This window comes from Barbus barbus (assembly GCF_936440315.1).
Source record: "Barbus barbus genome assembly, chromosome: 28".
Classification (NCBI taxonomy): Eukaryota; Metazoa; Chordata; class Actinopteri; order Cypriniformes; family Cyprinidae; genus Barbus; species Barbus barbus.
In genome coordinates this window covers 8613970-8626353 of record NC_136756.1, presented here as the reverse complement: position 1 = coordinate 8626353, position 12384 = coordinate 8613970, and the positions used below count along the sequence as shown (strand labels likewise).

The window sequence follows — 12384 nt, the reverse complement described above, 5'->3', positions numbered from 1 at the left end:
TAATTATGAAATTACATATAAAGATGCACTTACGTCCTACTTATGTGGAACAAAAAAAAAAACACGAATTATTTTTAATTTTTAAACTATAATACCCTTTTACCATTTAACAGCAACTAGCACGCAATTATGTGTCTGAAAACATTACATACAGTTCCCAATTAGGTATATTATTTTAAAATAAATTATTTACTTAACACTATGGGTACACTGAGTTATGTGTTTGTTTGTTTGTTAAATATTATATTCTTCAGTGTCTTACACAGTCCTGTATTAATGTTATGATATTTTGCCATACCGTGCCTTGTAAATATAATTTTACATTTTACTTCCTGTTATTATTCCGAGCTGTTTAGATTGAGCCTTGGCACGCAGAACATTTAAGAGCCATAAACAACCAAGTGTTTGTGTGCGATTTACAGCTTCATTATAGGATTTTGCTTCTGTGGTATGTCAACTATTTTCTTTTCTTTTTTATAAAAAATAATAATGTAGAAAATCATCCGTTGACAACAAATTTGACTGACAGTCGAGGAGGGCCAATCAGCGTTCCCTGTCTCTGCTGTGATTGGACAGAAGGACACGTGTGGGCGGGCTCTTGAAAGACAGCTAATGGCGTGCTGATACATAGTAACCTTGTGCCCGGGGGGGAGGGGGAGTCTATTTATATGGGGGCAGTCTCCTTCTCAGCCAGTTGAAGAAAGGAAAAGGCTTGCCACTTTGTCAAATCTTCTCACTTAAGAGTGAAAATGAGGGAAATCGTGCATCTTCAAGCCGGACAATGCGGTAACCAGATCGGAGCCAAGGTCTGTTTGTTTCTTTAAAATTTGCAGTTGTTGGTTTATAATCTAGAGTATATAGAAAACAAGAAATTTCGTTTTCTTTTAGCTATTTGTGAGAAAATGCAGAATTAATCTATGTAATTAATCATATTTTCTCTTGTGCATCTTATTGTTCGCAGTCCATTATGAACCCCTAAAGCGGTTTGAACTAAATCTAGGTCAACCATGTGCTTCCTCCATCCGAATTTTATTTTGTTACATTGTGAAACGCTTGGAAAAATTAAAAAGACGATTAAAATTTTATAGCTGCTCAAGAAATATGCACATGTTATATCCACCGTGTCTGTCTGGAACTCCCCTTTGATTCACTGCAGTGCGACAAACGGAAGTATAAGCCTAGCGCACTCGAAATACAGACATTTTTTAAAATGAAGTAATGCATTAAATATTACCAGACAAAGATAAAACAACTTAAATTTGCTAATTAAAATATATATATAAAAAAAAAAGTGCCCAATAAATCGATTAATTCGTAAAGGCACCGGAAATGGATCTCCGCTAACCGGCGTGCGTGGCGCGCGCGCGCGCGAGTTTTGGGCGGGAGGAGTTTAAAGAACATCAATCGTCTGCAACTTTGTAAACGACATTAATATGTATAAACCTGCTTTAGATGAACAAAGGACTTTTTATCCATCGTATGGAGGCAAACATGCGTTTGTGAACAGTGGGCGCCTTTGGTGAGACCCACGCGGTGAATATTTATAGCACAGTTTTAGCATTAATAACATGAATTGTTGCCTGTAGTTTTATATTAAATCCTCAGAATTCCAGCCTTCTAATATGATCTGTCATATTCTGTAGTTCTGGGAGGTTATCAGTGATGAGCACGGGATTGATCCCACCGGCACATATCATGGCGACAGCGACCTCCAGCTCGATAGGATCAATGTCTATTACAATGAGGCATCAGGTATGTCCACATCAATACTACTAACGTTAAGTGAGAGTGCACATGTTATTAGGATAAATCATTTTGTCAATCCAACCCCTTTTTTGTAATCTTTTAGGTGGCAAATACGTGCCCCGTGCTGTGTTGGTGGATCTGGAGCCTGGTACCATGGACTCCGTGAGATCCGGGCCCTTCGGTCAGGTCTTCAGGCCAGACAACTTCGTTTTTGGTGAGTATTATTAAATTAAAGAAATGCCATGTGTGACCCTGGACCACAAAACCAGTCATAAGTAGCACGGGTTTGTAGCAATAGCAACAATACATTGTATGGGTCAAAATTATCGATTTTTGTTTTATACCAAAAATCATTAGGATATTACTTAAAGATCATGTTCCATGAAGATATTTTGTAAATTTGTTACTGTAAATATTTTTAGCTAGAAATATGCATTGCTAAGAACATCATTTGGACAACTTTAAAGGTGATTTTTCTCTATTTCAGAGATTCCAGATTTTCAAATAGTTGTATCTCAGCCAAATATTGTCCTATCCTAACAAAACAAACATCAATGGAAAACTTAATTCAGCTTTCATATGTATAAATCTGGTGTTGTGGTCCAGGGTCACATTGATGTTAGAAATGCGGGTGTGAAAATTAAGTACTTTGCCTATTTCAACAGGTCAGAGTGGTGCTGGAAACAACTGGGCTAAAGGTCACTACACCGAGGGAGCGGAGCTGGTGGACTCTGTCCTGGACGTGGTTCGTAAAGAGGCCGAGAGCTGCGATTGCCTGCAGGGCTTCCAGCTCACCCATTCTCTCGGTGGAGGCACCGGCTCCGGCATGGGCACCCTCCTCATCAGCAAGATCCGCGAAGAGTATCCCGACCGCATCATGAACACCTTCAGCGTGGTGCCCTCGCCCAAAGTGTCCGATACTGTAGTAGAGCCATACAATGCCACGCTGTCTGTCCACCAGCTGGTGGAAAACACAGATGAGACCTACTGCATCGACAACGAAGCTCTGTATGACATTTGCTTCCGCACCCTCAAACTCACCACACCTTCATACGGTGACCTCAACCATCTGGTCTCCGCCACCATGAGCGGAGTCACCACCTGCCTCAGGTTCCCTGGCCAGCTCAACGCAGATCTGCGCAAGCTGGCCGTAAACATGGTGCCCTTCCCTCGTCTCCACTTCTTCATGCCTGGCTTCGCTCCTCTCACCAGCAGGGGGAGCCAGCAGTACCGTGCACTGACCGTTCCTGAACTCACGCAGCAAATGTTCGACTCCAAGAACATGATGGCCGCCTGCGACCCTCGTCACGGCCGCTACCTCACAGTCGCCGCCATCTTCCGTGGCCGCATGTCCATGAAGGAGGTGGATGAGCAGATGCTCAACGTTCAGAACAAGAACAGCAGCTACTTCGTCGAATGGATCCCGAACAACGTCAAGACCGCCGTCTGCGACATCCCACCCAGGGGACTCAAGATGGCCGCCACCTTCATCGGCAACAGCACTGCCATCCAGGAGCTGTTCAAGAGAATCTCAGAGCAGTTCACGGCCATGTTCAGGCGCAAGGCTTTCCTGCATTGGTACACCGGAGAAGGTATGGATGAGATGGAGTTCACCGAGGCCGAGAGCAACATGAACGACCTGGTGTCCGAGTACCAGCAGTACCAGGATGCCACCGCAGAGGAGGAGGGCGAGTTTGAGGAGGAGGGAGAGGAAGAGCTGGCTTAAGTCTCTTAATATACGTGCCGTTTTCCAGGCTGTATCATTTTACTCATGTACAAGGAAACAAAAAAACGTTCCAAAGCTCAATTTTCTTTTTCTGTCCTTGTCTCTTGTTTGTACAGATGTCATTAAAGGCTTTTTCTTCTGTTAAAATGTCTCGCTCTTTCCTTAATTTGCAAATATGAATGAACCAATTATTTGAACCCATCCTCATTCTTCGCTGGTCACATACACTGACACATCCTTGTCAAACCTGTTTGGATTGTTCCTAGACATCATATGAATTAACATCTGATCTCATGCAGAACGTTTATTTACGTTTACCAGTCAAGTTTCAACTGTCACCAATTGTGTAACATCCGTATATGCAAATTGTGAAACCCTAACAACTGATGACATGAAATAAAGATTTTTATGATGTTCATAAATATTGGTTTATTATGGGTTTGAACATTTCACATTGTGTACGTATATCTGCTATAAATATGAAGTGAACTGTTTTGGCTTTTAAAATGGTTAAATTGATGTCCAATTTAATGTAGAAGTTATCAAACCAAATGACATAAATGGGCGTTATATAGTGTCCATAAATGTTCAATTGAATTTGATCTTGTATTTTCATGTATTATAGTTGTGGACAATCAAACATGGTGGCTGCTTGGCAGTTTTTCATTCACATGATGGAGATCATTCATCCTAAAAACTTATATTAAGAACTAAGAACTTTAATAATGAAATTGAGTACAAACAAGCTATATATATATATATATACACACACAACTAAAAACTGAATTATTTCTATACAAAACTAATTTTAAGCATTTAAGAATCATTTACTCATCTCTTTCCAAACTGTATGGACAAAAACAGACATTTCTTAAATGATCTAGTTTTATGTTTTAACACAAATATGGTCTTACAGGTTTGGAACGACACGAGAGTGAGTAAATGACTAAATATTAATCTTAGAACTACATCAAATAATATCAAAGGGTCTCTGAGATAACGAGAAACATATCAGTCATGTCCGGACACAATGTTTAAATTGAAATTGAGAATTAGCTTCAGTAAAATTAACAGTCATAATTGTATATTTGGCCAGCACAGCATAATTAGAGCTGTTTTAACTGGAAACAAATGTTGATAGCATTGCATTTATTAACAAGGGATGGTTTATGTTTCACAGTTATTATATAACAATTTGTGTTTCTAGCTTCAAAACCAGCAATACTGAAATGCTTTATCTTAATCTTACCACAAACCAAGTGAATCATGAGTGCCTTATTACATTTTCTCAGCAGATGGCGATGTTGTCTAAGTTTTTCTTTTCCATACAAAGTAGGATAAGATCCCAACACTCAGCAAGAGCAGAGACCAGCAGCACACCTTCATCACCTGGTCTTCAAGATTCTGCTTCTCGCCAAAACGACTGATAAAACCTGACTGAGAGCAATACACAACATTAGATAGTAATAAAATAATTATTAATATAAGTGTCCACCTCATTTTTCAACAAAAAAGTAAGCTATTTCCTAAACTGTATGCGTTACAAACCAGTGTATTTAATTACAATAATGAATTTAAATGATATGATGACAAAGTTTGCAATATTAAGCAGCATATAAAGTAGGGTACAGTTTTTGTACAGCTAAAATAACTGGGGGAAGAAACTAAAATACCTGGAAGCCTCGTCAGTTCTTAGGCTAAAAACCACAATGTCTTTTTTTTCTTTGTGCATTTTCTGTGCTTATTTTGCAACAAAATATACTTGCTACAAGGTATTACAATAATAGCACAGTCTAATGTTCCAAAATATTTAAATGTGCAGTTCCAATTCTGCAGAAAACTTCTTGAAACATCTTGCAAGTCCAGATTTCACTCCAGTGTATTCGAAGCACCTGATTTAGCTAGCATCTGGTGACAATAATGAATCATCATAATTATTCAGAATGGAGCCAAATGGGTCCTGAGGCTTAACGTGAAGAGACTTGCTTTGACCCTTGACACTTACCCATCCTCCTCTGTCCCTGATCTCGGGGCAGATGACCCTCTCTATGTAGCTGCCCATGCACTCCTGAATCTGGGGCAGGATATCAGACATGCCCCTCTCCTGACAGTGCAGTGCCAGCTGTCCAGAGAGAACAAACACGGACAGCACGGCACTCCAGGCGAGATCTCTACGTCGTGTGGGTGCAAAGTGCTCATCCAGAATGGAAACGAGGGTCGAGCAGGCCGTTCGGTCCGTCACGTCCTGGAAAACACGTGGCCAGCGGCGAAAGAAGATGGGGAAGCGAGTGAGCAGCTCATCTCCAGCGTGACGCAAGGCGGCCGTGGCACGAGATGGTGCTGGACCCACCGGGATGCCTGGTTTGGCTGTCACATAGTTGATATAGTCATATGCCATCAGGTAGGCCTCACGCACCACTGGATCAGGACTGTTGAGGCCTCGGCCAATCCCAGCTTTATCTGACAGTCCCATGACCTTAAATTACAACAATCTGCCCTCAATGGGCAGGCAGTGTCAATGTCCAAACTTTGTATCTCTTTAGTACCCACTCATTTTAGATGTTTAGGTCACGTTCCATGCCATGGTTCATACATAAACTGTCATCGGTAATCTGCACTCTGTGATTGCTGGTCCAGGTCCTTGGGAATAAAAAGAAAATTCAGGATCAGATACTTCTGTTAATAAAAGATGTTAATGCCCCCCGCCTGGGCAATGAGGCACATCCGAATTCAATCATAGTATCACATCCTGTCTGCTGAGATAAATTCATCAGACTGATCTGATGATTAATTAATTAAATATTTGCTTACATCTTTATTTAAGTGGTTTTTAGGCATTTCAATTTAGATCATATTAGATTATATTAATTTCAATTCATAAATTTAATTTACTGGGGCCCCCTGGAAGTTTGCTGAGGCCCCCTAGTGGGCTCTAGCTGCATGGGTCACTTTTAAAAATAAATACTCTTTATTGGCATTGATGGTTTCATGTAGCACCATTAATATCTATTGAATATTTCCATTGCACAAAAGGGTCTTTATTGTGGAAGATGGTTTTTCAGACAATTAAAACATCCTTAACTAAGAAAAAAAAAATGGTTCTTTTAAGAATTGTTCCCCGAAAGATTCATTGGGAATCCAAAAATTATTCTTTAATGACATTGCTGCGAAAATGGCTTTTTGTAACCCTAATTTTTAAGAATGTTGAGAGAACCATTGCCTTATTTCTCTGGGTCAAAGATATGTGTATTTTCTGTATTAAAATACATCTTGATTTTTTTTTAATTAAACTCTTTACGTCATTATAAAGTAGTTTGACCTTATTGGCATTTATTATTATTTCTTCTTATCTTTTTTAACAAATTGCTTGATAATTTAAACACACACACAGGACACATGCAGATAAAGGTTGATGAGTCTCTTAAAATATCAGATCACCTGAGTTTTATATGACAGGGTTTGTTTAGATTGTGATATGGTGGTGTAAAAATAAAGGAAGAGTCATGAATTAATAATTCATGATGTTTGTAAAAATATTTTTATACCTTGAAAAGTACATTTAAAACCTTTTTGAAAGTAATGAGATACGAAAACCATATAAAACCCACATGAATAGAAAGAACTTGGCAAATGCATTTACATTTTTTTTTTTTTTTTTACACTTTTCTTATTTCTTCTTTGTCATTGACCTCAGTGTCAAGCAGCATTCAAGGAAATGAAATCAGTTAACCTGGCAAAAAAGTTAACGATCAAATTATTCAAAATCAGAAGTCTCTCATTTAAATGTCCAGATTATTGCATTACAATAATCCAGTGAAAGGAAATATCACATTCACACACCGCAGAGAAGGCCCGGTGACTCACCCTTCTTGCTCAGAAGTGAATCATGCCACAACCAAACAATCAGGATCAGGTAACAGCTGACAGAAGTACAATGTACAACTGGAGATTCTCTAGACTGAGCCGATGTCTGTGAGATTTACTTGTGCATGTTGTTGTCCGGCTCAGACTATATTTAGCTCCCTTGTCTGTAACAGATACAGAAGCTGTTTGCATGCTCAGTCATTTGGGAAATGACACCAGGACTCTGTCCTGCATGACTACAGCTATAAATACTCCACATGTAGAAGCGTTCAGACAAGAGGCGGCTATAACCCGCTGTGCCTTTCACTAGCTGCTGTGTTTGTCTATAACTTGAAGTTCCAGAGAAATATGAGGCTACTTTGCATGAAAACCCTTTAAGATTGATAGGCTTCATACATCCACTAAAATGAACAAAATCAAGTTAAGTTCACAGCATTTGTTTGCAGTTGCCACTAGCTTTGATATTTTGTATCTAATGCAACTACCTATGTATGTCTGTTGTAGGCCTATACCTTAATCATGTTACTTATATTGAAATTAATGCAAATGAAAACGAGGCCGTGGGGGATAGACAATGGCACGCACTGTATAAGGTCCTCCTAGATCATATAATTATCAAAACTCACAACTTTCAAAACTATTTTATGAGGGTTTTGCAGTGCCTCCCTGTCAACAAGCTTGGCCCCCCTAAATTTACAAAATTTAGAGTCATATCATATTTTGGGTGAAATGCGCAGTTTGTCCGGTAAACTATATATATATATATATATATATGTAAGAAAAACATCACCAGCTGTTAAATTAAAATCTGCGTTCGCTGGCTGGCACAGAGCCAGAGACACAAGCGCTGCTCATTATAACCAATCACATACGATTCTGTTGAGCTTATGAATGCAAGGACCAATCAGAGTCGTTCAGATGAGTCATCGCCGAAGCGCGCTGTTTCGTCACCGACTGAATTCTCTCATCAGAAATAAGAAAGTGAAGATGTACGAATGTAAGTAAGATATTAATTTCACAGTGTACACAGCTTTAGAGATTATTATGGCAGTTTTTGAGAGTGCTTGAACTCGCTGGACTGAAGTGTAAACGTTCTTTGCTCACTTTTTGTACAATGAAAATGTTAGGCTAATCAGCTAGTAGTTTACATAATTTCACATTAAATACAAAGTCAGTCTTATTAATAGTATTTTATGGTATGACACCCATATCTGGTACTTGTAAGTAAAAAGACGGGCTTTTATGCGTAGTTAATAGATTATAGTAGCCTAGGCTAGCCCACTTTGCCCATCACCCATAATAGATCAAATAACAATCTATAATGGTGCAAAATGTGTTTACTTACACATATTTGAGAATAGAGATATTTCATGATATATTTTGGGGATATAATAATAATAATCAAACCCCTGCTGAAAAAACAAAACAATAGACAGCATTACAAAATGAGTAATGGTTTTACTGGTTATAATGGGACTTGTATTGGAAGCTGTAATGGGCCTGTTGGTCTCTAGTAACTGGTTGCCTACTGGTGGCTTGTTAAAACCAATAAATCCTATGGAATATGTCCCAAAACACACTACAGAAAACCAATTTTAATGGTTAAAAATGGATGGTATGTAATGTTTGTAAAGGTGTTTGTAGTGGAAACCATTACAATGTTCTGTGATGGTTTTATTTTATTGTTTTCAGTAGGGACATAAGCCTATATCAGTTATACAGTGGTATAACCCTTCTCTCGTGCCCCCTCAAAAATAATGAGTGCATGATGCCCCTGACACTACAAAACAAAATGATTTGTCAAATAAATGAATCATGATGAAACATTAATTTTAGTTGAAATTGTTATAGATTACTTCTAGAGATTGCAGTGATACATGACATGGTGGAAAATGACTGAATTAATAATAGGCCTATAAAGTAGGTTCAGATGAATTTTGACCTGAGGCAGTGCATGGTGTGATTGGATGTTTTAAAAGAAACATAAAGCCCTAAAATAAACTCCTCTAGCAGGACATTTACCGAGCACTAGGGGGCATTGTTAGACTTATAAATAGGCTGCCCTGCAAAACCAGTCCAATATATTTATTTAATAAAATTGTCTTGTCAGAAATAGCCTAACATCAGATGGGTTGCTACCATGTGTGTGAATGATTCACTGAATGCATTTAAACTGTGATGATGAATTAATATTGAATATGATGAATAATATTCTCAATATGTACATCACTCACAGCTTTTCAGGTATTAGGCTATTGTTTTCATACAGGGTAGGTAGGCTAAATGATTTTAATAAGACTTAATGATTCTAGTCTGTAGCTATATAATTCAGTATGAAACACAATGTTGTATTCTGCACTGTGTTTAAGAGATAAAGACAACTTTATATGAGAATTACAAAATATCTAGTTATTTATTAAACGTTTCAAATAGATTGTTAATGTAATACATTGCACTGTTCTGAAGGCTCCTTTCTGCACTATATCGGTCTCTCTTAATTGTGTGTTTTAATTAAAATGATTACCCTCCGTATTTAAATGATTGACCTCGATTTGCAAATGGGCTTAGATTTATTTGCATGCAGTTTCGGAAAATACTGTGGAGAGCGCGAGACAACTCCATTAAAAGAAGATATCAAGCGCGAAAGATTGAGAGCCGTAGTCAAATTCTTCACCGGTCCACTTTAAACGCCGCGAATAATCGGTGATTATTTTCTCATTTCGGAGCCTCTGTGGTTTATGGGTAATTTTAAAAGGTTTTTAATTTCCTGTCGAGTGCGGAGTGCTCAGATGTGTCCGCGTGTGCGCGCGAGGGATTTGTGTTTTTGTTTTTACAGCGTGCTGTGCTCAGCTCTGGGGTCGTGTGTCATGTTGGATTTTAATACGGAGCTCATTTCCTGGAGCAGCTAAGATAGCGATCAAAGCCTTTGCTTGCTCTCATTGCTAAGTGTGGGACAGTCTGGGAGGTGTGTGGGTTTGCTGCACGTTTAAACCTTGCTCCCCATAGCTCTTGTGTCATCAGCTTTCTCTCATATTGGGCTCGTATCGTTCATTGTTTTACCTCATGTTAGTACTCTCTCTGCTCTAAATCAGGATAATTCCGTTTTGGGACTGAATGACACAACCGTACTGGCATGTCCGTCCTTTAAAAGATGGTCTCTGGCTCAGTGCACTGACTGCAGAACACATATTCCTCTCATTAGATTGTTTACATTACATAGCAACACTGGCATGCTTTATGTTTTCTATAAGCAGATTATGCCAATATTCTGAATAGGGCAATGGCGTATTAATATTGTCATGTAAACACCACAGGATCTGAGTGAATGTAAACGTTGCATATAATTAAACTTGGAATTGCGAGATGTTTACTCTGATCTCTTTTTTGTTTTAGAATTCTGAGTTTAGCTACATCTTGCAGTTCTGTCTTTTTTCCTGCTATGAAAGAAAAAAATAGATTTTTCATAATCTCACAATCTCGATCTCACAATTTTTGCAGTTGTGAGTTTATATCCTTCAGAATTCCAGGAAATGTCATAATTACAATTATATATTGTGTGTTCATTGGTCAGATTGTGTTTATCTATAATTAAGTTTTGAGTTAAACATAATACCACCTTTTATAACTAATCAATGCGGAAATCCAGAGGTAAGAAACTATCACTCCATCACTTGTGTGTTATATTGAAAAGACATGAATGAGAATGAATGAGATGATTAAATTACAGTCAAAAATGTCTAAAAATACATTTTAACATTGCAAGAGTGGACTTTCCAGTTTTTCCAAATAAATAGTAAGGACAAATCCTGGGATATTCCAATAGTTGCGGAGGCTATTGGAGCAGGGTAATTGTGAAAATAAGTCACTCCAAAATTGTAGCTTTTTGTGTACAACAACTGGTCATTGGAGAAATACCAATAAAGGGACAACTTTGGACCTTACCACTAAAAGGTTCATAGTAATACCTTAAGGGTACATAGTACCATAATGCCTCATTTATTGGTAAGGTTATTGAAGATTACTGTATTGAAGATGAGGGTTTTCACATTTGACTTAGTTTTACCTGTGAGTTTAGTAAATACGACAACCTGACAACCCGACAATATGAAACTACTGTTTCATATTGTCTGTAAAAATGAACACCAAAATGTTCTTTGAGACAACTTTGACGAGCCTTTTTGTTTAGTTCCTTGCACATCTATAATGGTTTTATTGTGTGTAACCTTTTTCCATTTACTGTGATTTCTGAAATGGGTTAGAAGACATCAATAATCTTTTTTGTGACACAGAGGGAGGGAAAGAGAGGAAGGTATAAAAGAACAGAACGAGCGAGTACACCTCACCGGCTGAGCATGCCTGATTTGATAGAGAGAAGAGTAGGGAGTCACTGCAAATTACAGGATGTTTTTATTGTATTGTGCCAAGGGCGCCTTCCAATTTCCCTCCTCCCCATACACCTATCACTTATTTTAAACCCCAGCCTCTCACAGTTCATCTTTCTCCCCTCTGAATCGCTCCCTTCCTAAAGTGGAGGATGGCATTGAACGGAAGAAAAGAGGGAAAATTTTCCCTGTATTATTATTAAATAGAGATGAGACGGGAAGAGAAAGAGGGTAATTTAGCTATTTGAGACTTGCTGCTAGGCTAATGGCCTCGCTAGGTCTCCAGCACTAAGCTCAAACAATAGCTAAGTCTTCCCACGGACACATTAAAAGCAGGAGAATGAAAGAGAGATTGAATGTTTAAAGGATGAGAAGCGACACAGGGAGGTAGGATAAGGGCTAGGCACAGGTTTAAATACTGTTTCAGCCCAAACATCTGTGAAATACACATAGCACCTGACAGAAGAACAGCTCTAGCAATGGTAGGAGGGCATTAAAGCTGGTCTTGGAGAAGCTACTTTGAAACCCTTTGTAAAAATGAATGTGCACTTGACTACTTCAAACATACACAAACGTAACCTCCTGGACTGAAGGTTTCCTGTGGTATCTGACACCAAGACATTAGCACTAGATCCTTCATGTCCTTAAATTGTGAGGTTGAGCCAC

The 12384-nt window shown here is 38.5% G+C and overlaps 2 protein-coding genes across 3 annotated transcripts; one reads left to right on the top strand and one right to left on the bottom strand.

Annotated features, from left to right (window-relative positions):
* The first annotated feature begins 603 nt into the window (after positions 1–603).
* LOC306848253 (tubulin beta-1 chain) lies at positions 604–4177 on the top strand. Its single transcript, XM_079382695.1, has 4 exons — positions 604–806; positions 1644–1752; positions 1850–1960; positions 2412–4177. The coding sequence occupies exons 1-4, from the start codon at positions 750–752 to the stop codon at positions 3470–3472; spliced, it is 1338 nt and encodes a 445-aa protein (XP_079238821.1). The 5' UTR covers positions 604–749; the 3' UTR covers positions 3473–4177.
* Positions 3765–7553, bottom strand: bcl2l16 (BCL2 like 16). 2 transcript variants are annotated; one of them, XM_079382696.1, is made up of 3 exons: positions 7337–7553; positions 5478–6112; positions 3765–4909 (listed from the first exon to the last, which is right to left on the bottom strand). In XM_079382696.1, the coding sequence occupies exons 2-3, from the start codon at positions 5943–5945 to the stop codon at positions 4781–4783; spliced, it is 597 nt and encodes a 198-aa protein (XP_079238822.1). In that variant the 5' UTR covers positions 5946–6112; positions 7337–7553; the 3' UTR covers positions 3765–4780. The 2 variants fall into 2 exon arrangements, with proteins under 2 accessions (XP_079238822.1, XP_079238823.1); XM_079382697.1 differs by having other exon boundaries at positions 3873–4909; positions 7313–7483.
* Positions 7554–12384: the final 4831 nt, after the last annotated feature.

Bases quoted from the DNA above. Each gene is read 5' to 3' on its own strand.
- LOC306848253 (XM_079382695.1), top strand. From the start codon at position 750: ATGAGGGAAATCGTGCATCTTCAAGCCGGACAATGCGGTAACCAGATC. The intron at 807-1,643 runs GTCTGTTTGTTT...CATATTCTGTAG, and splicing joins GTAACCAGATCGGAGCCAAG to TTCTGGGAGGTTATCAGTGA. The intron at 1,753-1,849 runs GTATGTCCACAT...GTAATCTTTTAG, and splicing joins CTATTACAATGAGGCATCAG to GTGGCAAATACGTGCCCCGT.
- bcl2l16 (XM_079382696.1), bottom strand. From the start codon at position 5,945: ATGGGACTGTCAGATAAAGCTGGGATTGGCCGAGGCCTCAACAGTCCT. The intron at 4,910-5,477 runs GTAAGTGTCAAG...TATTGCTCTCAG, and splicing joins TCAGGGACAGAGGAGGATGG to TCAGGTTTTATCAGTCGTTT.